The following is a 27,788-nucleotide window of genomic DNA, read 5'->3' as shown; positions in this document are numbered from 1 at the left end:
GACTGTTTCAACAGAAACTTGAGACCAGAAGTTGTTTCTGCTGAATTTGTTGTTAAACCTCCATCAACCAAAGACAGAATTTAATGATTTATTCTAAAGGACACAGACTGAACTCTCTTTAATGTTGCATGTAGTGGCCATGAAACAAGTGATATCTAGAAACTACACTGTTAAATTCCTGGTTAACAGTAGAAGAAATAATGATCACATCTGGACTCACCGAGCCTTTCTGCAGTTCCTCACAGCTGGAATCAGTCTCAGTTGTCCCTCTTTAGATGTGTTGAACTTCTTCATGTCCAACTCATCCAGAACCTCCTCTGACATCTGCAGCATGTAGGCCAGAGCTGAACAGTGGATTACAGAGAGGTACTTCTCTGATCTGTTCTCTGACTTCAGGAACTCTTGGATCTCCTGATGAACTGAGTGGTCGTTCATCTCCATCAGACAGAGGAAGATGTTGATGCTTCTGTCAGGAGAGATGTTATAACTGTTCATTTCCTTTAGGTTGTTGATGACTCTCTGGATGATTTCTGGACTGTTCTCTGTCTGACCCAGCAGACCTCCTAAGAGTCTCTGGTTGGACTCAAGACAGAGGCCATGAAGGAAACGAACAAACAGGTCCAGGTGACCATTTCTACTTTGGAGGCATTTCTCCATGGCTCTACTTAGAACATGATCTATGGATGAGTAATGATCATCATCAATAAATGAATAATCATAATCATCATTTTTCAAGAAGTCCTCCAGTTCCTCTGTCTTCCTGTCAGTGTAACAGTGGAACATGTAGACTGCAGCCAGAAACTCCTGAATGCTCAGATGAACAAAGCAGTAGACTGTTTTCTGGAAGATCACACTCTCTCTTTTGAAGATCTCTGTACAAACTCCTGAGTACACCAAGGCCTCTGTGACATCAAGACCACACTGCTCCAGGTCTTCTTGGTAGAACATGATGTTTCCTTTCTCCAGATGTTCAAACGCCAGCCTCCCCAGCTTCACAAGAACTTCTCTGTCAGCCTCTGTCAGCTCCTGTGGACTCGTCTCATGTCCGTCATCGTACTTGTTCTTCTTCCTCTTTGTCTGAACCAGCAGGAAGTGTGAGTACAGGTCAGTCAGGGTCTTGGGCAGCTCTCCTCTCTGCTCTGTAGTCAACATGTGCTCGAGAACTGTAGCAGTGATCCAGCAGAAGACTGGGATGTGACACATGATGTGGAGGCTCCTGGATGTCTTGATGTGTGAGATGATTCTGCTGGACAGCTCTTCATCACTGAATCTCCTCCTGAAGTACTCCTCCTTCTGGACGTCAGTGAAGCCTCGTACTTCTGTTACCCTGTCAACACATGGAGGAGGGATCTGATTGGCTGCTGCAGGTCGGGAAGTTATCCAGACCAGAGCTGAGGGAAGCAGATTCCCCTTGATGAGGTTTGTCAGCAGCACGTTGACTGATGACTCCTGTGTGACATCTGACACAACCTCCCTGTTGTTGAAATCCAGTGAAAGTCTGCTTTCATCCAGGCCGTCAAAGATGAACAAAGGTTTACAGACAGCCAGCTGCTCTGCTGTGACCTTCTGTAATGTTGGATGGAAAACATGGAGCAGGGTGAGAAGACTGTACTGCTCATCTTTGATCAGGTTCAGCTCCCTGAATGAAAGCAGAACCAGCAGACTGACATCTTGGTTTTCCAAGTCCTCTGCCCAGTCCAGAGTGAACTTCTGCACTGAGAAGGTTTTTCCAACACCAGCGACACCGTTCGTCAGAACCACTCTGATGTGTGTCTGTTGGTCAGGTAAGGCTTTAAAGATGTCGTGGACCTTGACTGCAGTGTCATGGAGGGTCTTCATCTTGGAAACTGTCTCCAGCTGTCTCACCTCATGTTGGGTATTAACCTCTTCACTCTGTCCCTCTGTGATGTAGAGCTCAGTGTAGATCCTGTTGAGGAGGGTTCCACTTCCTGTTTCATCACTTCCTTCAGTCACACATTCACATCTCCTCCTCAGACTGATCTTATATTTATCTAAAACCTCCTGCAGACCAACATCTGCTGAAAGACAAAAGATTTTATCATCAAATGTTGCATAAAAGCAACAGATAAAGAAGAAAAATGTTTATGTAATAATTAAAACAACTGCAAATGTCACTGCTGTGTAAAAAAAACAATCTCGCTCATTTCAGAAATGTTAACATCAGCAGACAGACGTTCAGTCTTACTTTGTACAGTGTTGGTCTGACTGACTCTCTGCAGTCCAGGTCTGGTTCTGGATCTTTCTCCAGACTGGGGACACGAGGAGTCTCCTACTGGATCCTTCAGGACGTCCTCACACAAAGTACAGTGGGACAGCTGCTCCTCCATTAAATCATGACTCCTCTTCTTCTTTCTGTGAACATGAACATGTTCTCTATCATATATCACAGTAAAGATGCTGAAAACAACTCACATGCAGCTCTTTCCCTACATGTTATCTGTTTCTTCTCTTAATGTGTTTGTGTTTTTATTGAATCACGTATCAGATTAAATCCCTCCCTCTACTTTGGAACTAAAACACATTTATCTCCATGATGTTTGCAAATCTCACAGCTCTCTGTAAACACAAAGCAATGTTTTTCAGTTTGATCAGATCAATACAAACAATCACTGTGCAGTAACCCTGTAACATTAAAGCAGACCGGAAAATATAAATATATATTTTATAGTTGTAAATACATCGTGACTTGTGAACATGTAACATTATTTTTGAAATTGTAAATAATTATAAAAACTATTATTTTGGCATCAACTGTTAATGTCACAAAGTTTCTTTATCAAAAAGCAGCAGACTATTTATTAGATATTGTTTTTTTAGATAACTGACAGGAAGTGAACCAACAGCAGAGTGAAGAGTTTCTCTTTCTCAGAGTCACAGTGGGAAAGTTCATTAGTTATTTTATGTTATTATATTATGTTTATGTTATTTTATGTCTCATGTCAAACACTGAGCCTGAAAAACTGGAACATGACCTGAAAACAAGTTGGATTAGAAGATACAGAGAAGATGGAGAAAGACTAATATGGGAGAGGATTTTATTTTCCTGCTACTGAATCATCATCAGACACTTTACAGTAGAAACTGTCTCTTATTTTGTGTCCAATGGTCCATACCTATTACTCAGTTGTGGAGGTCTGTCTTTGGACGGGTTGCTCTTCATAGACAGTTTGTCCTCCTCATCCTCCATGTTCTGGACTTCAGTCAGTCTGATAAATAAACCAACAACACAGAGTGTAAACTCAGAACAAGAACCACCACAAATAATTCACATGCAAGCCTGAGAGAATAGGAATTAACACACACACTTCTGTCTATTAATAGAAAACCAAATGACACAGAAGCAGTCTCAGCAACACAGAGCAATAATAAGCTGCATTTAAGATGAACAGTTTCCACATTTTCTAACAGCTTTACTGTCTGTACAGAAAGTCACAGAAACACTCACATCCTGTTACATCAAACAAATCTAGGTAAAATAAAATGTTTTATTTATCTTCTACATAGTCTCCTGTAGAAGCTGTTTCTGATAGTTACATATAGAAGCAAAACTACAACAGAGCTACAGTGCAAGTTTCACGTAAAACATTTATCACTTCAGTTTGGTGCTGCCTTCATTTGATATGAAACTACAAGAACTGGTTAAATTCAAAATCTGTCAAAATCTACATGCACAATTGATGACACAGGAGTCCACTACAATGGTAAAACACTGTCTAAATCGCAGCATATAACACAACATGTCTGTTAGTAATGTAATTATACAAAGGTCCAGTAAACATGATCTTTTACACTCACTCTCTACTCAGATTCATTCGATTTGTCATCACCACCTGTAATCAATGACCTTTCTTCCTACTTTCTTTAAGCCAATCAGCTCATAGAGTCCATTCCTAAAATGTTTGTCATTCTACCTTTCAGATCTACACACGTCTCCAATCACCATCTTATCCTAAAGGGCACTCAAGGCATTTAAACATAGTTCCATCCTCCCAACTCAACTGATTCCAACTCCACCACCTGCATCAAGACTTTGGGGGTTTCATCTACTAACTATCATCGCTGACCTAGGAGATGCAAGGCTGCATTCATAAATGGGGTCTATCCACAAACTATTCTTTCACTTAATAAAGATTCATAAACACTATTGATCTCTCCTTATTGAAATATGCTTTGTCTGTGTATTTGTGTTTTTGTTGACAATACTGACTTAGTATTATAACTAAATATCACTATATTATTTATTGTGTTTAAAAATTCACAAACATTTGAAGATGAATGTGGCTAATGCAGGAACACAGTAAATTAATGTGTAAATGTTGTTACGAACGACCTAACTAGTGGACCCAGTTGCAGAAGGACAGCAGGACAACAGAGTGTGATTTCCCACACAAGATTTATTAACATAAGTAATAACAAAATGCAGAACAGAGGTGATGTAATGCAAACAAACAAAAAATAAAATGAACAAAACAAAAATCTCAAAAAGGAGAAACAAACTAAAAAACACTGCAAAAGACAGGCAAACTAGGAACTCACTAGTCTATATAATGAACAAAAACTCACAGCTAAACACGATACAACAGAAATCAAAAATCACAGCAGAAGCTGGGACAAAACCTAATACTACACAGTCAAAGCTGGACCTAGAAGAAACAAAAAACGCAGCTAAATGCTGGAACAAACTACAAAGCAAACAAACTGACTAGACTAACAAGACTTACGAACCATGGAGAACAAAGCTAGAGGTCGGGGAAAAGGTAAATGGAAGAGGCAGGGAACAAACGAGGTAGACGGTTGACACACTAGCAAATAACAAACACACAGACATGGACTTAAATACAAGACAAACTAATGATTAACAACAAACACCTGCTAAAACCCACACCTGTTGCCACTCCAATCAGCCAAGGCATATCCCCGGAAGTCAGGGAAACAGAGACAGAGACCTCCGGGGACACTGCCTCAGCTGGCCAGAGGAGGGAAATGTAACAAAATGTGACTGATGGAGAAACTGTGTTGTGTCTTGTGTCGGTGTCAGTGGCTCAATGGAGTGGACTGGATTGGGGGAGAATGTAGTTACAGAGAGAGTCCAGCAGAGGGAGCGTTGAGCTGCTGAGGTTCTCAGGTCGCTTCTCTTCCTTCACTCAATACAAACATGAGCTGAGGAGAAGTTGTCGTGTGTCACTCTCATCAATACCTCCCTTTACAGGTATAAGTTCTCCCTACTGACTGTTCATAGTAATATAAGTATGTGTTATCTGAAGATGTATGTGTGTACATGGGATATTTATAGTGTTTTGCATTCGTGTATTATGAAGCAAAGAAGCTAATTACTGGATGCTAGCGATATTAGCAACGCTATGCTAACGTCGCCATAAAGCCTCATGTTAGTATCCGCTGGTCGAGCACTGTGTTAGAGTCAATGTTGTAGTTCAGCTGTTGAAATACTGAATTACTGAGTGAATACCTGGTTATTGTTGTAAGTATTAGCCACAAATTTCATGTACTGTTAAGGAACATGGTCAGTTTCTGTATAGTTTGTGGATTTCTGTTGTTTATTATATGATGTTAAGTTGATGCTTCACTCAATACATACATGAGCTGAGGAGAAGTTGTCGTGTATCACTCTCATCAATACCTCCCTTTACAGGGCGTTTACATTTGGAGGCACCGCTGGGATGAGAGAAGTGAGGCAGGTACCCTGCAATAGAGGGAACGCCCACATCGATCATCCCATAAAAGTAACCCAGATGGTAGGAAGCACAGCCCCAGTTGGAGTGAAAGTCTAGCCAAGGAAAGTGTGTATCCTGAGGTGAATAGTGTTCACCAGGGAGCAGCAAAATTCCACGGTAACTGAAAAAACCCTTCTTTCCACGAATTTGGTTGTGGCTCTCCTGCCAGGATGGATCCATAAATTGAGAACCTGCAGTTTGAGATTAAGAGAGCTCTTTTCCAATTAACCGTAGACCAGCTGATGCAGATAAGTGACTTTCTTGAAACTTCAGGAACAAATAGGGCAAGGATAGCTGGTTAAAACTTGTAATGCCCTTGTCTCATATATTATCCGACATGTTGAACGAGAACTGAGGGAACTTGAAGATGAGGGCATGTCAGAACTGTTGAGCCTAATGGACATGATAAAAACCTTGCAAGATTCTAACAAAACTAATATGCAAGTAAACACAAAAGACAGGGAGGAACAGGAGAAATTGAAGAGTGAATTAGAGCAGCTGAAATTTATGGTGCAACAGAAAGAAATGGAAATGCACAAACTTACTAACAGACAGCATATGACCAGCAATCAAATCATACCAGTTTGCACAACCCCAGCTTCTGCCTACTCTTAGAAAGATCCTCCGCTCACATTATCAAGAACGTAGTGCAACTGAGCTATACAAACAGTTAACTACAGAGGCCCAAGGTAACAAAGAGACCCCACAGAACTTCTTAATCAGAGCCATGGACTTAAGGCAAAAAATACTGTTTGCATCACAGGAAGCAGAATCTAGCCTAAAGTATGTTCATGCACACTGTACTCACAGGCTTGCAAAATGACAACATAAAAACTGATCTCCAGCCCTACCTGCTGCAACCAGCTGCCTCTGATGAGTTGCTCTTAGGCTCAATATGGCATGTGCAAATGAGAAAGAGAGGCAGGATAAAAAGAGGCAGACTGCACCACAGCGGCACCCTGCAGTCCATGCAATTCAGTCCAGTGACTTACCTGGAGACAAGAAACTCACAGGCCAACAAACCATAACTATACTGACCCCAGATGTGTTGTCTGACCTAAAAGAAATCAAAGCAGATATAGTACTGGATCTTAAGGCAGAAGTGTCACAAATTAGAGATTCCATTCAGCAACCAGAGACTGGTCCTAAGTCCCATCCCCCTGTTGACAAGGAGACTGACAATGAGGCAGCCCACCATCAGCACTACTTTCGGCCCCAGTTCATGGCCTGGGATCAAGGACCCCCAGCTTTCTACCAGTCAGGTTGGGCTGCTCCAGGAGACCAAACTGTGGGTGGACTAAGGGTGACAGGGACTGCCCAGTTTCTGCAGAGATTTGCACCACAGATATACCCAATGCCATGCGGAAGACCAAAATGTTTTGCATGCCAGCAGCGAGGAGAGGAATATTGCCAACATTGCTTCAGATGTGGGAGTAGCGAACATTTTGGTGCAGGTTGTAGGGGATACAGAGGACTTCCTAATGCTGAAAGAGGGACTCCTTTAAACGAGACACTGTTGCCCCCGAGGGACAGGGAGTGACCGGCATAGTCAGACTATCCCAAAAGTGTACCAGCTGTGGAGGAACTGAGGAACGGAAGGTGTTTCAACAGTGTTCAGTGTGCAAAGCAACATGCTATTGTTCCAAGGAATGTCAGGTTAGTCATTGGCCCCCATATGGTCCCCATAAGAAGGACTGTAAACTGTTGACACAACCTATAAAGAGAACGAAACAAACCCAGTCATGTAAGACGATGACCAACAATAATAATAAGTCAAATGATCCCCTGCAGGTGGAGGCAGCTAATGGTACGGAGATGCCCTATGTGGGGTGGATAGAAGTGACTTTTAGGCTAGCTGGTGACAATGAAGAGTTTCATGTTCCCATAGGGGGTGGCAGTAGCTCAGGTGGTAGAGCAGTCGCCTACGAACCCCAGGGTGAGTGGTTCGATTTCCTGTTCCTCCTGGCTACTAGCTGAGGTGTCCTTGGACAAGACACCGAAACCCCGTAGTAGCGCCGACTCAGTCTGGCAGCTGTCCAAAACGAATTTCCCCAAGGGGATCAATAAAGTATTATTATTATTATTATGTTGGTAATGAGAGGCAATCAACAGCCAAGTCCTATTATTGGTTTTAATGTCAATGAACGTGTTGTTATTAACAGTCAAAAGAACCAGACGAACAATGTAGATGTAGAGAAACTGAAAAAAACTGTGACAACAGCTTTTCCCAACCTTAAAAGGGGGAAAGCATTTATTAATGCAGTGAACGTTGAAAGAACAAGTGAGTATTTGGTAAGAACAGCCTGCCGCCAGATGAACATAGCCAGCCACAGCGCTGTCCAAGTAGAATGTAGGATTCGTACCAGTCCCTTTAAAGAAGACATCACAATGATATTTGAGCCTGATAGCAACCCCCAGTGGCCAGAGGGACTTGAGTACTGTGACACGTTGGTGCAGGTGAGAAAAAGGGCACAGCCAAACATTATTCTGAGTGTACAAAACCCCACTGACCATGACATTATGTTGACAGGAAAGGTAGTTATTGGTACAGTACAATCAGTTGCATCTGTGTACCCGCTTAGCTTAGTTGGGGAAACACACTCACCTGCTGATATCAATAGCATTCAGACCCAACAAACTGAACATCAGGAAAAGGGTACAGAGCCTTGGGACCCCCCGATTGATCCAAGTCACTTACATGAGAAACAGAGAAAAATAGTATGTGAGATGTTGAGGGAGGAGTCAAGCTCTTTTTCTCGGTCGGACAATGAAATAGGTTGTATTGAGAACCTCCAGTTGGAAATTTCCTTAAAAGATCCAGAGCCAGTAGTCTGGACTTACATGTCAGTCCCTAAGCCATTATATGAGGAAATGAAAGATTATCTGAGAGACCTAATCACGCAGGGATGGATAGAGAAATCCCACTCTTCCTATGCATCACCTGTTGTTTGTGTACGAAAAAAATGTAGCTCTTTGCGTCTCTGCATAGATTACAGGGAGCTGAACCATAAAACTCACCCTGACAGACAACCCATTCCCAGAGTCCAGGATATCATGGATGGCCTCCGAGGAAACACCATGTTTTCACTGTTAGACGAAGGGAAGGCATACCACCAAGGATTCATGGCAAAAGACAGCAAACATCTAACAGCTTTTGTGACACCATGGGGACTGTACGAATGGGCCAGAATCCCATTCGGGCTTATGAATGCTCCAGCAGCCTTTCAGCGCTGCATGGAGGAGTGTTTAGAAGGCCTCAGAGACAAGATTTGTGTCCCATATCTGGATGATACATTAGTGTTTAGCAAAACTTTTGAAAGTCACGTCAATGATGTAAGAAAAGTCTTGCAAAGGTTGAGACAGTGTGGAATTAAGTTAAAACCTAGCAAATGTAAGTTATTTGAAAGAGAAATCCGCTACCTGGGAAGAATAGTATCAGCAGAAGGAAATAAAATGGATCCTGCTGACACAACTGCCATAAGGGTTTTGAAAGACAAAAACCCCAAAACAATTGGTGAGTTGAGGCAGGTTCAGCTACTATCGCCAGTACATTCAGGACTTTTCTCGCATCGCCAGCCCCCTTTATGAGTTAACAAAAGGACCTGACTAAGGAACGATCTCACACCCTAAAAGAAGGACGTTGCACACTAAGGGAAATGGGAAAGTGGTGCCATCTCACACACCAATTCAATGGACAGACTCACACCAACAAACCCTTGAACAACTGATAAACTGTCTGGTTCAACCCCCTGTCTTGGCATTCCCAGATTTCTCCCAACCATTCATTCTCCACACAGATGCATCCAACAAGGGGCTTGGTGCAGTTTTAAATCAGAAACAGAATGGGAGACTGTGTGTAATTGCATATGGGTCTCGAACACTGTCAGCATCAGAAAAAACTATCACCTTCATTCAGGTCAATTAGAATTCCTCGCTCTTAAATGGGCAATTACAGAACGATTCCGTGACTATTTGTATTATGCCCCCTTTTTCACGGTTTACAGCGACAACAACCTCTTGACTTATGTTTTGTCCACTGCTAAGTTGAATGCTAAAAGAAGCAGATGGGTGGCTGAATTGGCTGATTTCAACTTTACCATTAAATACCACCATGGGAAAGATAACATTGATGCCGATAGTCTGTCTAGAATGCCAGTAGAGGTAGAGAAGTTCATGAATGAGTGCACAGAGGAGATGTCCTATGATGCAGTGGGAGCGACGGCACAGGCTGTAGAGGCACAGCAAGAGTCAAATGCCTTTTGGTCAATGGCCATCTCTGTCAATGGTGTGCTTGACGTCATGGACACTACCATTGTCTCAATAACACCAGTACAGCTACACCAAGATCAGAAAAATGACATACATATTGGGCCAGTGCTGCAGAGTAAATTGTCGGGAGTAAGGCCATTGCGTAAAGAACAGAAAAACTTCCTCAGAGTCTTTGTCTCATCCGTGGATGGGAAAAGCCGAAGACAGATGAGAATGGAGTCTTGTGGAGAAAGACAGCCCACAGAAAACAACTGGTGTTAACCGACCGACACAGGATCACTGTCTTAAAGGAGCTACATGAGCAGATGGGACACCAAGGTACTGACAGGACAGTATCACTGATAAGAGACCGTTTCTTTTGGCCATACATGCAGCGAGAAATTGAACAGTAGGTACTGACCTGTGCTTGTCTAAAGCAGAAGAAACCTAGCCGTGAGACTAGGGCTCCTCTGACAAACATTGTCACCACACAGCCATTCCAACTTGTGTCAGTGGACTTTCTCCACCTCGATAGATGCAAAGGTGGCTATGAATATAAACTAGTGATTGTAGATCATTTCACTCGCTTTGCACAGGCGTACCATACAACATCAAAATCTGGGAAAACAGTTGCTGACAAAATATTCAATGATTATGCTCTGAAATTTGGGTTCCCAGCACGCATTCATCATGATCAAGGAGGTGAATTTGAAAATCAGCTCTTTTCACAACTGACCAAGTACTGCAACGTAGCAGGATCGAGAACAACCCCTTACCATCCACAGGGAAATGGACAAGTAGAACGTTTTAATCGAACCTTGATGCAGATGCTTAAGACCCTCACCAAGAGAGACAAGCTGAACTGGAAAGACTCTTTGAATAAGCTCACCTTCGCCTATAACTGCACGCGTACAGAAGTAATAGGTTCCTCTCCATCTTGCTTACTGTATGGCTGCTCACCAAGGCTACCTGTTGATATCATGTTTAACGTTTAGCTATAGTCAGCGTAACTATGTTGAACGGTGGAAACAAGGGATGCAGGAGGCATATGCTGTTGCTCGAGAGAATTCACAAAAATCTGCCCAAAGAAACAAGAGGAATTATGATGGCAAGGTGAGGAGTACCGGGTAACCGTGTATTGGTGCGAAATTTGACTCCTCGAGGAGGACCTGGAAAGCTAAGGAATCACTGGGAGGACAGCATTCACACTGTAGTCAGACAAGTAGGAGAGAATGCCGCCATCTATGAGCTGCGTCCTGAACATGGGAAGGGAAAGTCCAGACTTTTACACAGAAACCTCCTTTTACCATGTGATCACCTATCTCTGGACACTGAGGTGTGCCTGCCTACAACACATAAAAGGAAGATAAGTCAGACCGACAAAGCCAGCGAAAGTTCTGAGGATGAGGATGATTATTACAGCATAGAGATGCCACATCAACCCATCGTTCAGAATCTGGAACCAGTGGGAGAGATGCCTGCAACTGAACATGATGAGATCCCACCTGACCCCAGTACACCTGCAGTGGAACCGTCCCAGCAAGAGGTGGATGATGACAACTCCTTGGAGCACAGGAATGTTCAGGGCACAAACTCAAGTGATACTGAAGGGGGACAAGAATCACTCCCCACGGTAATTGTCAGCCGAAAGAGGAGATGGACATGCGGTATCGGCGGCTCCAGAGACTTCGTAGGCCACCAAAGACCCTCAGATACGAAAAAATGGGAACACCATCCTGTTATACACTGGCTGCACGTCCCCTTGATACAAGGCTTCCAGCTTGGGTACAGTCAGGGCAACCATGTTATAATCAACAACTGTATCTCTATAGAACTTAGGATGGCCATGCCTTGGACAGTTTAAAATGCTGGACTTACGGCAAAAGCCAAGTTTTGTTTATTATGTAGACATTACAACTTCACACTCATACACACCCAGAGGCGTAAAGTAAAGCCAAGTTCTGCTGTTATGGACATTGCACGATGAGAGACTTTATCACAATGACTGTACTCTGAACAGTTCTCATGTATCTACACGCATTGAACAAGTGTGTTTGATAGAGGAAATACCTGAATGTACTAAAAGAGTTCCAGTCTGTAAATTACCCTGCAACATGGGACTGAAAACGAAAGAACAAAATGTAACAGAAGAGTTCCAGCCTGTAACAAACCTGTTTGAACATGGTCTACCATATTTGATGACTGTAAGGGTTAATGATGTTGAGGACAACATCTATTTTTGATGGGGAGTATGTGACAGATGGAGAAACTGTGATGTGTCTTGTGCCAGTGTCAGTGGCACTATGGAGTGGACTGGATTGGGGGAGAATAGTGTTGTTTCGGTCGTGAACGATTCGTTCAATAAGAACGAATCTTTGCTATGACTTGGGAGTGATTAGTTCTCTCAGTGAGTGATTCGTTCATTTCCAGTTCATTGCTGTACCTTCTCTCGCCACATGGCAGCAGCTCCATAAGCTCAGTCAGCAGGACAGGAAACAGAAATGATTCGTTCACGACTCACTCAACTGTGAGTCCCAACTCAGCTCCTCGTTCTTTTGTCACGTGACAACAGGCCGCTCAGGCTCTGTGTCAGCAGCACTACAGTTCGTTCACGAGTCGTTCATACGGATCGTTACAGATTCGGTCTTTCGTTCATTTGGTGACAGCTGTAGCTCCGCTACAGAGCTGTAGACTGAGAAACAAGGAAATGAACGATGTCTGATATCTGACGGTCATTTATTGTCAACTGACGCCCGACAGACATTATTTATTCATGGAATCATAGTTAATTAGTGGTCTTTGATTCTTGTAGATGTGTGTAGTGATTTTGTGTAAATAATGTGAATTATGTTTGTACATAAATACTTTCGAAAATTATAAACATGTTAATTGTGCTATTCTCCTCCATAAAATAATGAAGTGTAACATTATTAATAACAACAACAATAACACCAATAATAATAATAATAATAATAATAATAATAATAACAATAATAATGATAATGTTGCGTTTTGGACAGAATAAATGCACCATGTAAATATTTTCGGGAACTTGTTACTTGTTGCTTTAAAAGTCTAACTCATTATCCAAATAAGTTTAACTTTCACTCGTCCTCTACCAGCCGCCACAGGCTGCAGCAGCAGTTCACTGCTCTCGTTCATCGTTCTTCGTTCACAGCTCAGGCTGCAGCAGCTGTTCACTCGTTCGCGGATCGGGCTCTCGTTCATTTGTCACGTGACATCTACAAAGTCACTGCTGCGACAACATCAGGGAGGATGCAGGAACACAAGTCACTTTATTGTGGTGTGTATTTGCTTTCCTAGGTTTTCACATAGTTTGAATTGCTTGTGGCATTTTGTGTATTATAATTTGTCAGCTGAACAAACCATGTTGTCTTCACTATATAGTGTCTGAGAACCACGGCCATTTTTATATCGCCCACTAGAGGGTTACACCGCAACCCGCTGGAAAATGAACGAAATGAACGAAATGATTCATTCACTTTAGAGTTCGAGACTCACGGATCTGAGTCAGTTCAAAGACTCTTTTTTCCCACCACTAGGGGAGAATGTAGTTACGTCCAGCAGAGGGAGCGTTGAGCTGCTGAGGTACTCAGGTCGCGTCACTTCTCTTCCTTCACTAAATCATGTGCAAAAGAAACAAGGCTCCTCCAGAATAACCACACATGAACAATACACGTATATCACAAGACATCAGTTACAGTTCAAAATGCTGTCTGTAATTCTGGAGCCGTCAGATTACTGGGGCTCATTAGTCTCATGCATCCAGACCTGTCATTTAACAGCTTCAACAAATGCCTCATTCCAATGTTTGGACCTTCTCAAAGTCTCAATAATGATTTCACATCATTCATTATTTTATTGAACTGACAAATCACTTTACTGCTAAAAGTTCAAATCACATCAGTTCATCCTGATTAAACATGTCTCATGTCAAACACTGAGCCTGAAAAACTGCAACATGACCTGAAAACTAGTTGGATTAGTTACAGTTCCCCCATTTGTTTCCGTTAAGTTGGTATTTTGTTTTTGTTTTGTTCCCCTGGTCACTCTCCTGCTCACATTAATGTCTCTGTCTGTGGTTCTGACGTCTGCAAACACAAACATGTTTTCTTCATCAACCACTGATCAAGTGTCTGATCAAAGTGGTTGATGTGTCTGGAAACACACAAACTGCTGCAGATCATCAGGAGGTTCAACACTTTGGATCAGTTCTCTTAGATCACATTCAGCTTTTCTCTGGGACTGACAGCTGTCAGAGACACTGACAGGAAGACGCACTAATGACTTCTCTCTGTGTCATCAAACCTTTGTTACACTTTAGGAACTATTTTCATGGAACAACACTAAATCTACAAAAACAGCTTCAAGTCAGTGAAGATGAATTTTCTCTTTCAACTGTTTCATAATTGTCTCATGACGTTTGACACAAAGTGGTGAAACATGAACCATGTTTACTTCCAAACTTACAACTTACAAACTTTTCTCACTTCTGTTTTGTCAACATAAAGTGGAGAAAAACTAACTACGTAGTTGTTAATGTTTCTGTTAAAAAGACCAACACCACTTGGACTATTCTGCCACCCCTCTAGGAATGTATGGAACGATCAGAGCAGCTCTGTGCATCAGGAGGTTGTAGAGGTCAGTTTATATGAGCTCCAGCTTCTTCATTAAGTTCATTGTTACTGTTGTTGTTGATACAGGTCAAACAGATAGGAAGAAGTATTTTTCATTTGAACAGAACTTTACATTTAATAAGGAAACCTAAAAAAGGAATGTGAAAAGCTAGAAACAGTGGAACATGTTATGGTAAGATGTAAGAGGTACAGTCATGATAGAGGAATTCAGGAGGAGAGGCTTTAAGGTAAATTACTTAAATAATACTTTGAATCGTAAAGGCTTAAACAGACATAATGTCTTTACCTCCTTACAAATGTATGGACTCATGAAGAGAATTTGAAATAGACAACACGATAAGTTTCCTACAGATGGCAGCAATGCAACTTTTTTGGATGCTGGCAAAAAAGAAGAGGAAGAAGAAGAAGAAGTGCTCTCTCTCTCTCTCTCTCCTATTGTCAACATTTTGTCTTTGATCTGTGAAGGACAAAAGACTATTCTATGTTGGTAATATTCCCTTTTGCGTCAGTGAGTTGGACTATTGTACTTTACCATTTGCATCTGTGCATTTCCTCCAGAGAGTTTTCATGTTTGTCTCTTTTACACTTTGAAAACTGCCTGTGTCCTTATCACACACTGACAGCCACACTGTACTGACTTAAGACAGGAAACCAGGTGAGTTGACCTGCTGTGTGTGTGTGTGTGTGTGTGAAACAATCAACCAGACAGGTGAACATCATTAATTTATCCAGCACAGACACATGTTAAAGTCAGATTAGTATTTCTCATTCCTCTGACAGAGAGAGAAACCTGCCAAACATTAGTGTGTTATCAGTGTGTTATCAGTGTATCATCTCTCCCTTCATCTCTCCCAGGTTATAAACCTGTCAAATTCAAACTCTTATTATTTCTCCTTATTTCCATAGGATTAATTCCACAAACTCAGAACAGCAGAGTCATGTTGTACTCACCACTCTGCTGCTTCTCTGTAGATCAACACTAAGAAGACAGAAGCAGAAACATGAGCGTGTCTCACTTGTCTTTAACCTGTAAACTGCTGCAGGCTACAAACTGAACCCGTCAGCTTTTATTCAGTGGGAGACTGGAGATGAGATGTGGATTAGAGGTGTTGATGAGGAACTAGTTTCTAGGGAAAGGTGTCACATCTCACTGCTGCTCCCTGAATGTTTCATACACTCTGCTTCATATAACAACCTATGGTCTGTAAACACGACGTGTTAAACTACCTGACAGAAACTGGACTGACTGGATGTTAAAATGAAACCTGCATAACTCCTCCACTGGTTCAGACACTTGTTACCAATGTGTCACCAACTTTCTGTCCTTCAGTACTAATATATGATTTAACCATCACTATGGTTTACCCAACACAAATACGTCTGTCATCAGGCAAAGGAGTGTTCTCACAACTTACAGTTTATTACAATTACTTCAAATACATAAGTAATAAATTACAATACACAAGTGATCAACCATAAAACCATCAGCAAGTAGAGTCTGAACTAAAGTAGTATCACTGGGCTGTAGAGGGGAGCAGGTTCCTATTAAGGGACTGAAAAAGGACACTTGAAATGAACACTACCTAACCTGGAGGAAGGGACAGTTCATCACCTACAACCCAGCACTTGTGCACCCCCCCATGCTACACTGCATACAAACTGTAACTGACCACAAATGATGGATCCTCAACAAACTGATCCACTCAACTCACAGGAGGATATCAGTAGAGAACTAATGAAAACCAGGAGAAAACAAGTGATAAAGGAGGCTCAATGTATTTAAAAAAAAAGAATGCTACCTACCTACCTCGTCACTAAAAGGGACCAAAACACCCACGTAGGTAAATACCCATCTCCAACTTCCTGCATGTCAAGTAAAGTCATAGATTAATATCAGCATATGTATACATCAGAAATGAAGGGAACAATACACACCTTACCAGGAAACAATGAACATAAAGAGATTTGAGCTCGTAAAACCCAACCTGACCCAACCTGATCTGCAACTATACATATAGTCAGTATATATATACAGGGTTTAAAAGCTAATGCACGAACATAAAGCTGCAATGCTGAACATACCTCAGGCAGCTGAAGTAAAACGATGGACACGCTCGGTTGGAGGAAAAACAGAGTCTTTAAACTCTGTAACCAGATACAACAGGCTGTGGGGTTTCTTAGCATCTACCTCTACATATATAATAAATAAAGGAAAAGTGAAGCTCTGACTTCAACTTCAGACGAGCAGAGAAACTATGAACGATGAGTTTTGATAATGACAGAAGGATCGTTTGAGATTAACCAGTTCTGAGGTCCACCAGGTCCACATTTCTTTTGTTTGACAGAAGTGTCTGAGTCTTAAAGTCTAAACTAATGACACACTGAGGACAGTAGAAATACAAAATGTTTTTAATAAAGAGCAGATGTTTCTATTTAAAAGCTGCAGTGGAGACAAATATAATCTCCAATCCAACAGAAGTGACCACAGTCAGAGTTCACTAGTAGTACACTAAACTCCCACTAGGTGGCAGTATTCAGGTAAGGTGAGTGAGAAAATATGGACAGACATTAGCCAGGACATTTTAGCAGGAGTGGGGTCCTTCAACACTGCTCACACATGATGTATCTAGTTATTCCACTGTGGACGGTCAAGGACGTCACATAGTGTGTGTGAAGGAGCAGCTGGAAGTGTTCAATGAACCAGAGCCCTTGTTGGTTGTTCTCTGACACTTTTCACTGAGCAGATTGAAACTGAGAACAAAGAGGGAGATTCAGAGGGAGCACAAGCTGGTCTCCACAGACCAGTAGTGGAAGTAAATCAGTGACAGTAAACAGTAAAATGTTTGAGGAGCAGCTCTAACCCATGACCACAGACTGGAAATAATCACTGGATCTAACAGTGAAACTATAGATGGAGCCTCCTCACTTCAACACCTTATGTTATGAAGAGCCTGAAGCAGCTGGACACAGACAGAGAGCAGCTGTTGAACATAGTGGAGCATGAAGCAGCTAAAGATCAGATATTTGTAGAGAAATGTATGAACTAATTCACAGAGACACAGGAAAAGGAAACTTGTTTTACCACCTGTAGGTTTAATATTTATCAGACCTGTCTGGGTTCAACAAACCAAAAACTGGGAGCTCATTTTATAAAGTTATTTTATGGACAAAACATGTTAACAACAGTATCTGAGTGGTTATAAAACTGTAAACAAACAACAAACACCATTCACCATGTGATTAATTCTATAGAAATGAACACGTGAAGCCTCATGGCTCAGACTGTAAAGTTGGAAAATGAGGCAGGAACTCTCTTGGCTGATAACAATAAATGACTTAAAGTAGTAACAGCTCAGTAATAAAGGCAGGAACAGATCACACACGTTGAAGGAGAAAGTCCGAGTTTTAATATGTGATGAGAAATGTCTGTGGTTCTGAGCAGGAAGCTGATGAACAAACAAAGATCAGACCAGACTCAGAAAAGAGCTACAAGGCTGGATTCTACATTAGAGATGGATTTGGATTCATTCTACCAGAACAGAATAATAGATACAATCTGCTGTAGAATATAAAGATAGATTCATAAAGAATAAGACCAGAAACAGACAGAAATATAACCCAGAACTGAGCAGAACGACACTTGCTGCCTTTTACATTCTGCATCAACGTCCAACACAGAAAACCTTCACTCTCCTTAATTCCACAGTGTGAACGTGCTTTTTATTTAAAGTAAAGTTGGCCTATGGTGTAGCTTAAACCTGAGTTATTAGTATTTAACTACAAAGCAGCTAAAATGTTGCTGCTTAAAACATACTTAAGAAACATAGAACGGTCTTAACAGTACAACAGTACAACAAAACATTTGTCCATTCGTCACCGCTACTAGAGAACGGACGACAGTTCACATTTAAATATCGGATTTACACTGACACAAATTAGCATCTAGTGTGTGAGTGAGAAACAATCAACCAGACAGGTGAACATCATTAATTTATGCAGCACAGACACATGTTAAAGTCAGATTAGTATTTCTCATTCCTCTGACAGAGAGAGAAACATGAGCGTGTTATCAGTGTGTTATCAGTGTGACATCTTTCCCTCCATCTCTCCCAGATTATAAAACTGTCAACTTCAAACTCTTATTATTTCTCCTTATTTCCATAGGATTAATTCCACAAACTCAGAACAGCAGAGTCATGTTGTACTCACCACTCTGCTGCTTCCCTGTAGATCAACACTAAGAAGACAGAAGCAGAAACATGAGCGTGTCTCACTTGTCTTTAACCTGTAAACTGCTGCAGGCTACAAACTGAGCCCGTCAGCTTTCATTCTGTGAGAGACTGGAGATGAGATGTGGATTAGACGTGTTGATGAGGAACTAGTTTCTCTGAAAAGGTGTCACATCTCACTGCTCCTCCCTGAATGTTTCATACACTCTGCTTCATTTAACAACCTATGGTCTGTAAACACGACGTGTTAAACTACCTGACAGAAACTGGACTGACTGGATGTTAAAATGAAACCTGCATAACTCCTCCACTGGTTCAGACACTTGTTAGCACCAATGTGTCACCAACTTTCTGTCCTTCAGTACTAATATATGATTTAACCATCATTATAGTTTACCAAACACAAATACATCTGTCATCTGGCAAAGGAGTGACTTCACAAGTTACAGTTTATTACAATTACTTCAAATACATAATAAAAAATTACAATACACAAGTGATCAACCATAAAACCATCAGCAAGTAGAGTCTGAACTAAAGTAGTATCACTGGGCTGTAGAGGGGAGCAGGTTCCTATTAAGGGAATAAATAAGGACACTTGAAATGAACACTACCTAACCTGGAGGAAGGGACAGTTCATCACCTACAACACAGCACACGTGCACCCCCCCATGCTACACTGCATACACACTGTGAATTACCACAACGGATGGATCCTCACCAAACTGATCCACTCAACTCACAGGAGGATATCAGTAGAGAACTAATGAAAACCAGTACAAAACAAGTGATAAAGGAGGCTCGACGCATTTACAAAAGAATGCTACCTACCTACCTCGTCACTAAAAGGGACCAGAACACCCACGTAGGTAAATACCCAGCTCCAACTTCCTGCATGTCAACTAAAGACATAGATTAATATCAGCATATGTATTCATACATGCTGAACATACCTCAGGCAGCTGAACCAGTAAAACAATGGACACGCTCGGTTGGAGGAAAAGCAGTATTTTTGAGTCTTTAAACTCTGTAACCAGATACAACAGGCTGTGGGGTTTCTTAGCATCTACCTCTACATTTATAATAAATAAAGGAAAAGTGAAGCTCTGACTTCAACTTCAGACGAGCAGAAAAACTATGATCGATGAGTTTTGATAATGGTGGTTTAGTTTTTATATGACAGATGAACCAGTTCTGAACAGATAAATAGATTAAACTTCAATTTAAAGTTCACTCAGGGACCAAAAACCAGGCTGATTTGAACACAAGTAGATGGAACAGAAAACTGAGGAACATACACAAAACACAGAAACCCATTAAAATCATGAGCTGACAAAAGTTGTCACAGTCTTCTGCACATTTTCCTTTCATTTATTTCTGTCCTGTCACCTGTTGTCCTCTTTTCATTTCAGGTATAACCCTCCTCCTGCATGACTCCTACTCACAGACTCACCTCACTTTATTAACCCTCATCAGTTTCACCTGCAGCTCATTGTCTCCGTCCTACCACTACTTAAGCCACGACACCACCTCCTTCTATCTGAACCTGTTCATCCTGTACCCTTGAAAGACTTTCTCAGAATTTGTTCCTGAAGACTGTATGTATGATTATTTTCTTGCCTATTAGTGCAGCTGGTTTCTGTTTCTCCCTTTTTGCTGGTTCGCACCATTAACCTCCCATTAACAGAGACATTCACGACTCCAGCCTTCCTCAGTCGTGCTCTTGGGTCCACATTTCTTTAGTTTGACAGAAGTGTCTGAGTATTAAAGTCTAAACTAATGACACACTGAGGACAGTAGAAATACATAAGGTTTTTAATAAAGAGCAGATGTTTATATTTAAAAGCTGCAGTGGAGACAAATATAATCTCCAATCCAACAGAAGTGACCACAGTCAGAGTTCACTAGTAGTACACTAAACTCCCACAAGGTGGCAGTATTCAGGTAAGTGTGAAGCTGCAGCACAAAATGAATCAGTAATAAACTCAGACCACTCTACGTCCCAGTAACGTGGTCCAGTCAGAGCCTCTCTGCTGCTGCTGCTTCAACATCTGGATCATCATCAAGCATCATCTTCTTCTTTTTACTGTGACCTTTAGAAAAATCATCACTTCCATCTGTTGATTAAAGACAAAACAACACAGATGGTAAATCAGTATTTAAAAACTCATTTAATCAACTAGTCACAACATTTCGTCCCAGAAGATAATGTTGCTGTACTTCTCACTTATTTGCTCTTCTACAGCTCTGGGGACTGAACCGTGATTGTTGTGTTTCAAAACATGTGAGTCATCCTGTCACTGTCCAAATGTGGCTTCTATGGTGAAACAGCTCGTGTCTCCACAGAAGCCATAGCATTTACTACCTGTCCCCAGTAGCTACAGTGCTCCATGTCTCTGTTGGAGGCGTTCAGGGACAGTACAGCGTTCGGGTAGATGTTATGGTATGTTCACCAGATTTGAAAAACAAAAGTAATCATCCCACAAATAATCTACCTGTGAGATCCTGCTCCAACACAGCATTTTCCCATTTTTCTCCAGTCACCTGAATTATCATCTCCCCCCACCTCACCCTCACTGGAACACCATCACCAACCATCATGTCAGAAGAACTTTTAAACAGCAAAACACAAAGTTGATATCTAGTCCTCTCTCTGTTTTTCATTCACTGTGCAGAACCCACCAACTTCAGGACCACATGCAGTTTGCTTAAGTTATTGTTCCTCAGGTCCGGTTCTCTCAGATGGGAGGACTTGGATTTCAGTGCTGAGACCAGAACTTCACAGTGAGTTTCTGAGAGTCCACAGTGAACAAGTCTGTGATGCAGAACATATCAAGTTTAAATTAAAATAATAATCAATGAAATGACAAAAAACTGCTTTAATGAATTTTGTTCACAAAGCAGATTATCAAGTGCAGCTGGAGCTGAGGTGAACAGTTATTCAGGCATTGGACTAATTCATGTTTCTGTGTCTGCTGCATGATATTAATCACATTTTGTGTTGAAGTGGACTCAGTGCAGCCCAAAATAGATAGTGGACTGTGGATTGGTCAAACTGTGAATGTACTGACTCGTACATTAGATCATTAACATAGATGCTCATTTCATGCAGGTGTTGATTTTAACATCCTTAAAATTGTTATTGTGAAACGGTTTCACATAAACATTTTCATGTTCAGTCCTGTTTATAGGATGAGGATAGTGGTTGTATATATTTACATGTGTTCATGTGTATATATGCATAAATATTTGTATTTCTGTGTGTACAGTATGTGTATGATTTATGTATATGTACAGTATAAATATGTTCATATCTGGCTGTTAATATATGTTTGTATATATGTGTGTATTTTTTTTTCCATTTTTCATGTTAAATGTTTTTTTCTCATCTGATTCTAAAGACAGAGGGTGCTGTTGTGGAGCAGTGTGTAAAGTCCAACAATCACTGTGCAGTAACCCTGTAAAATTAAAGCAGACCTGAAAATATAAATGTATATTTTATAGTTGTAAATAGTTTGCGACTTAACGTTTTGAGTAAAAAATATTGAACTAAATATTGAGGAGTTCTGAACCATGTTCCTGAAAAACTCTGAGCCTGAACCTGAGGTTTATTATTCCTCTAATCTCTGAGTGTCCTGCTCAGTCTAGAGCAGAAAGAGAGAGTGAGAACAGCTGCACAAGTTATTGAGGATGTAGTTTTAGTGTTGTGTGTATATAACAGTGAGAACTATATGTTTAAAGACAACATTAATCACTTATCACACAGTAAATATGTTGTTGGTTTAATTGCTGCAGATGTAATGAAAGTCTTTCCAGGTGTTTCTGTTTCCATGCAAATTAAATTATGAGAATATTTTTTATTTGAATGATTCAGAGGAATAATAGAAACATTACTGCTGCATTAATGCTGCTGTAGTAAATATAGTGCAGTTATAGTGCAGCACATTTTATGTTTGTTTCAGTTTTAATCCTCTTCTGTTAATATGGATTTATTTTACTGTCCTGTTGTAACAAACGTAACATTATTTTTGAAAACTGTAAATAATAATAAAAACTATTATTATTCTTATTGGCATCAACTGTTAATGTCACAAAGTTTCTTTATCAAAAAGCAGCAGACTATTTATTAGATATTGTTTTTTTAGATAACTGACAGGAAGTGAACCAACAGCAGAGTGAAGAGTTTCTCTTTATCACAGTCACAGTTCAGAGGTTATTTTATTCAACTGACAAATCACTTTACTGCTAAAAGTTCAAATTTTAACACTACAACTGCAATTTTTTTCAGTGTGTGCGTTGTAATCAGGGATAGAAATGTGAAAAAATCTGTTTATCACGCAGGAAAGTGACTCGATGTGTGGAACTAATAGATGAAGATCTCACCAGCAACTTAAATAAAAAGGACGAGTCCTTCACGTTAGATTCGTCAGCGCTGGATGAAAGCAACAATGTCAAAGACACTGCACAGCTCCTCATTTTTATCCGAGGGATTAAGAACACTTTTAAAATAACAGAGGAGGTTTTGACAATGTAGTCTCTGAAAGGACAAACTGGGAATGAAAATATGAAGCTCCCTTGGAGTAAACTTATCAAAGTCACCACAGATGGATCTCTGAATTTAACGGGGAAACACGATGACCTGCTGAGGAGAATCCAGAATAAAGTCAAACATGAAAATTCTGACCAGGATGTTATTTTTCTCCACTGCATCATCCACCAGGAATCTCTGTTTAAATCTGAATCATGTTGGGAATCCTGTCGGGAAACTTGTAAACTTTATACGAGTACAAGGGGACTACAGCACAGTCAGTTTGAGTAGGACATGTAAGAAAGAAATACAGCAAGTCACTGGATGAGCTGCATGAAGAATTCTGCTGTCGGTTTTCTGATTTTGAAAAAATTGACAAGTCACTTCAGTTGGTGGCCTGTCCTCTGTCACAAGACCCCGAAACATCACCAGAGGAGCTACAGCTCCAACTAATCGACCTTCAGTCCGACCCGGTCTTAAAAGATAAGTTCAACTCTTTGTAACTGAATGACTTTTATGCTTCACTCAATTAAGCCCATTTCCAAATCTCAGCGCAGAAGATGCTGGTGTTGTTCAGCTCAACCTATGTGTGTGAACAGACGTTCAGCATCATGAACATTAACAAGGTCAACCACAGATCAACACATCAGATCCATCCTGAGAATTGCTACAACTAAACTAACTCCAGACTTTGATGCGCTGGCTAAAAAGGGAGATCAACAGAACTGTTTCTCCGTTGTAGTTTGTAAAAAAATATTCTAAATTATTATTATTAGTTCAACGAGCATTGTGTGTTACATGACTTTTCTGTCAAGGAGAGCGCAAAATAAACTATGTTCCGTCCTTGTGCTAATTGTTGTTGACTTTGGGACCTTTGGGACAAAAATTTACTAGAAAGAGGAGAATAAATACATCTGCATCTCTTACTGTATTTGAAATAAAAACAGGAGGAGAGTGATGATGATATCTTGAAGATAAAAGAACTTGCAGTGCTTTAAAACAGCAATAGTTAGTAACCTAAAAGTTAGTTATTATTCATTTAATTTTCAGTGTTTTAAGACTAGATTTAAGATTTTAATACAGTAAATAGTTAAATACTGTGGGACTTCAAAGACAAATCTTTTGTTGTAGTTTTTTCTAGTACTTTTTGATTCGTGGGCCACAATGGGTTCTAAATTTTGCCAGACCAGGAGAAGATGGATGGAGTGTTTTGATACCCCACCTCATAGGAGAATAAATATATATATGATGTGATATGGAGAAAACATGTGCTTTAATTTTAAATGAAAATGAACAAAAGCATTACAACAAAAGATCTGTCTTAACAATACAGATGATATGAAGGCTGCTATTAAAGCAACCTGGTCCTGCTGCCACAGTGCTGGCTGATCTCCTCTTTCCCATGCTGCACTGATGTAGTAATTTGGACTAAAGGAATAGGTATTGAGTGCATATATGAACACACTTTTCAGAAGCATTTCTGTATTGATGTATAGTATTAAATGTTGTTTTGCTGGAATTATGATTTTTATGAGCTATAAGCCATAATCATTGAAATCAAATCAATAAAAAATTATGTCTATCTATTTTAACTGGACTTTTATTTACTAGATGTAAGAGAAGTGGAATTTGAGTTTAACTTATTGACTTTTGAAACCCCCCAAACCCTCTAATAACTGGGCTGTGTTCAGAATTAAGTAATCACATTCAAATTAACCAAAAGAACACCAGACCTAAAGCATACATCTAAATGAACTAAAGAAAGGCTTCACCAGAAGAGGATTAAAGATTTGGAATGGCCGAGCCAGAGTCCAGACCTGAATGCTGCTTTAATGTAATTTCTGCTTCTATTTTTCTGCTTCATGTTTCTTTGTGTCAGCACAACACAATAGTAAGAACATATATTTTAAAATTATATCTCATGTTGAAGTGATGAATGGCAGCAGTTTTTTTTTTGTTTTTGACATATCAAAAAGTTACTAACCTGTGCTTTACCCATGTTTCCATCAGATGCATGTAAAATAGTAAATAAAAAACAAAAAGTTTCTAAAGAATTAACACATTAGAGAGAAGCATGAATATGAATAAAGAAAACTGTATATACAGTATAGACACTGTTAACAGATCAAATGTTTTTATTTAATGATTAACTTTGTCTTGATGCTGATTTTCCAACAACATGTTAATAAATAGTTTGTATTTACAGGAGTTTTGGCTGGTTGTGCTTCATATTCAGGACTCTTCATCACTGCACCACAGACGATGGAAGCACTGAGTGGATCTTGTTTGATGATCCTGTGTAACTTTAGTACTTAGGAATTTATCAGCACAAGAACTACCTTCAGAGTGTGGATGAAACATGAATCAGATATTTACCAACAGGTCATCTTCAACAGTAGTGAGACAGTTAACAAATATCCAATGAATATTACTGGAAACCTGAATCAGACAAACTGCACCACTCTATTTTCTAATTTAACCACAACATACACAAACACATACTACTTCAGAATCGAGAACGGACCATTCAAGGCGACAGCTGTTTGTGATCCTCTTAGTTGTCTCCTCAAGTTTATAACATAGTTTTATGTAGATGCCCACTTATGTGTGTGTAATCTCTTTTTGTGTAAAATTTGTAAAATGTGTGTATTAAAACCACAGATTCTCTGAGTCCCAGAATTCAAATCTCTAAAGTCAATCTGAAGGAGAAGGAGTCTGTCACTATCAGCTGCTCAGCTTTCACTCCCTGTCCACACTCCACTCCTAAACTCACCTGGAGTCTCCAACAAGACCCTCACAACAACAGAGAGGAAAACACAGATGGAACCTTTACAACTCAAATCCAGGAGACCATCACTCTGTCAGACAAACATGATGGATACAACATCAGCTGTTCTGCCACATATCCTGTGAATGAAGGACGAGACGTCAGGACAGCAGAGACACAAGAGACTCTCAGTGTTTCATGTAAGATGTTGTTAAATTTTGCTTTATGCAGATGATATATAAACGTGTTAAATATTCATAAATGTCAATTCCAAGTACGAATAAAATGTTTTGGTAAATGTTGACATGCAACTGTCTCTTGCATGTTTGACATCAAATGAAGTTTAATTTGCCGTGGAGTCTGGTTTTACAAATCACAAATTACGTCCTCTCCACCATGAAGATCTGGAAAGAAAACAGTCACATTATTTCTAAGAAGATAGTGAAATAAGCCTCAAGACAGCAGATGTGATTTAAGCAACAATCTGTCTTGCCTCAACTGAGATAAAGTCAAAGCTTTATCAATTCACTGGTAAGTGGTCTTAATGCTTTTATTATGTCTAATAACACCTGTAATGTTAAAGCCGAACACTCTTAAACTGGCTCTGCAGCTCTGTTTTTTTAAATACTGTGGAAAAAGGAGAAATGTATTGTTCTAAACAAGCACAAGTCGAGTTGTAATGAAGCTATGTTTGAAAGATGATGAGACAAGTGACAGCTTTATGGAGCTGAAGAGACTTTAAGTAGAATTTTTTGACGTGTTGTAAAAGTATTTAGTTAAACTGGCTGCATTTACACAAATCATGAATTCAATAAGCTGGAGAATGCAGTAAAAGTCCAACAATACTTGTAACCATGAACCAAATTTTACTTCAGCTGCAAGAATCATTGGCCACAAACAGTCATAACAACAACTCAACAAAAACACATTAACACTACAACCCACAACACTGGAACATCTGTTGCATGCTGAATTCTTTTTAGACCTCACTTGTTTTTATTACATCACGCAGGTGTTTTTATTTGTCCACTCTCTTTACTGTCCAAGAGTAGACAAGAAAACAAACTACACCTTCCTCAGTGATCAGAAACTTACTAAAATGACCAGGAGGATTTATTATTTATTGCAGAGCTGTTGGATTAGACTGAATTTGTTTTACAGAAAACACTCAGTCACAAGTTTAGGGTTTGGAAAAGGTTTTGATCCAACTCATGGAGGTGAGCAATCAGGGACGAACTAGCTTCTGTTCCTTTTTTTAGCACCATGTCGATCACCTCCCGAGCTCTGTCAGCCCTGGATTTTGTCCTGGCAAACTCCATTTCTTCTGTATTTATAATTCCATCCTGAAAAAGTTCATCCAGCAGCTGGTTTAGAACAGGTTCAGACACCCTTTGAACAAACTGCGACCGAACCGAGGACAACCTCTGCTCTGGTGTGAGACTCTGAGACCTCTGTGGATTTTCATTATGTTCAACATGTCCTAAGAAAAAAACAGAAAAAAGATTTTACTAAAGAGTTTTTACAAAGTGCTTTATAATTTTTCTTTTCCCATTCAGAAACACAATTCTACAGAAAACATGCCACTCTCACATTAAACTGCACAGT

The 27,788-nt window shown here is 40.2% G+C and overlaps 1 protein-coding gene and 1 long non-coding RNA gene across 4 annotated transcripts in view; both read right to left on the bottom strand.

Annotated features, from left to right (window-relative positions):
• Nucleotides 1-27,788, bottom strand: part of LOC113163498 (protein NLRC3-like) — a 228,039-nt gene that overhangs the window by 4,375 nt on the left and 195,876 nt on the right. The window contains exons 3-4 of one of the 3 annotated variants that reach the window (XM_026362197.2): nucleotides 2,207-2,373; nucleotides 221-2,039 (exon numbers count right to left, since the gene is read on the bottom strand). The exons of 1 other annotated variant lie outside the window; for it this stretch is intronic. In XM_026362197.2, coding sequence (XP_026217982.1) covers nucleotides 221-2,039; nucleotides 2,207-2,373 — 1,986 coding nt within the window. Of the gene's footprint in view, nucleotides 1-220; nucleotides 2,040-2,206; nucleotides 2,374-26,707; nucleotides 27,664-27,788 lie in introns of those variants that run through there. One more of the 3 variants, XM_033326713.1, reaches the window with a different exon arrangement.
• Nucleotides 15,620-19,096, bottom strand: LOC113163605. The gene is made up of 3 exons (XR_003298913.1): nucleotides 18,869-19,096; nucleotides 16,463-16,522; nucleotides 15,620-15,638 (listed from the first exon to the last, which is right to left on the bottom strand). It is a non-coding gene; the product is annotated as an uncharacterized LOC113163605 (long non-coding RNA).

The sequence above is a fragment of the Anabas testudineus genome, chromosome 2 (assembly GCF_900324465.2).
Source record: "Anabas testudineus chromosome 2, fAnaTes1.2, whole genome shotgun sequence".
NCBI lineage: Eukaryota > Metazoa > Chordata > Actinopteri > Anabantiformes > Anabantidae > Anabas > Anabas testudineus.
This window is presented reverse-complemented; position numbering and strand designations above follow the sequence as displayed.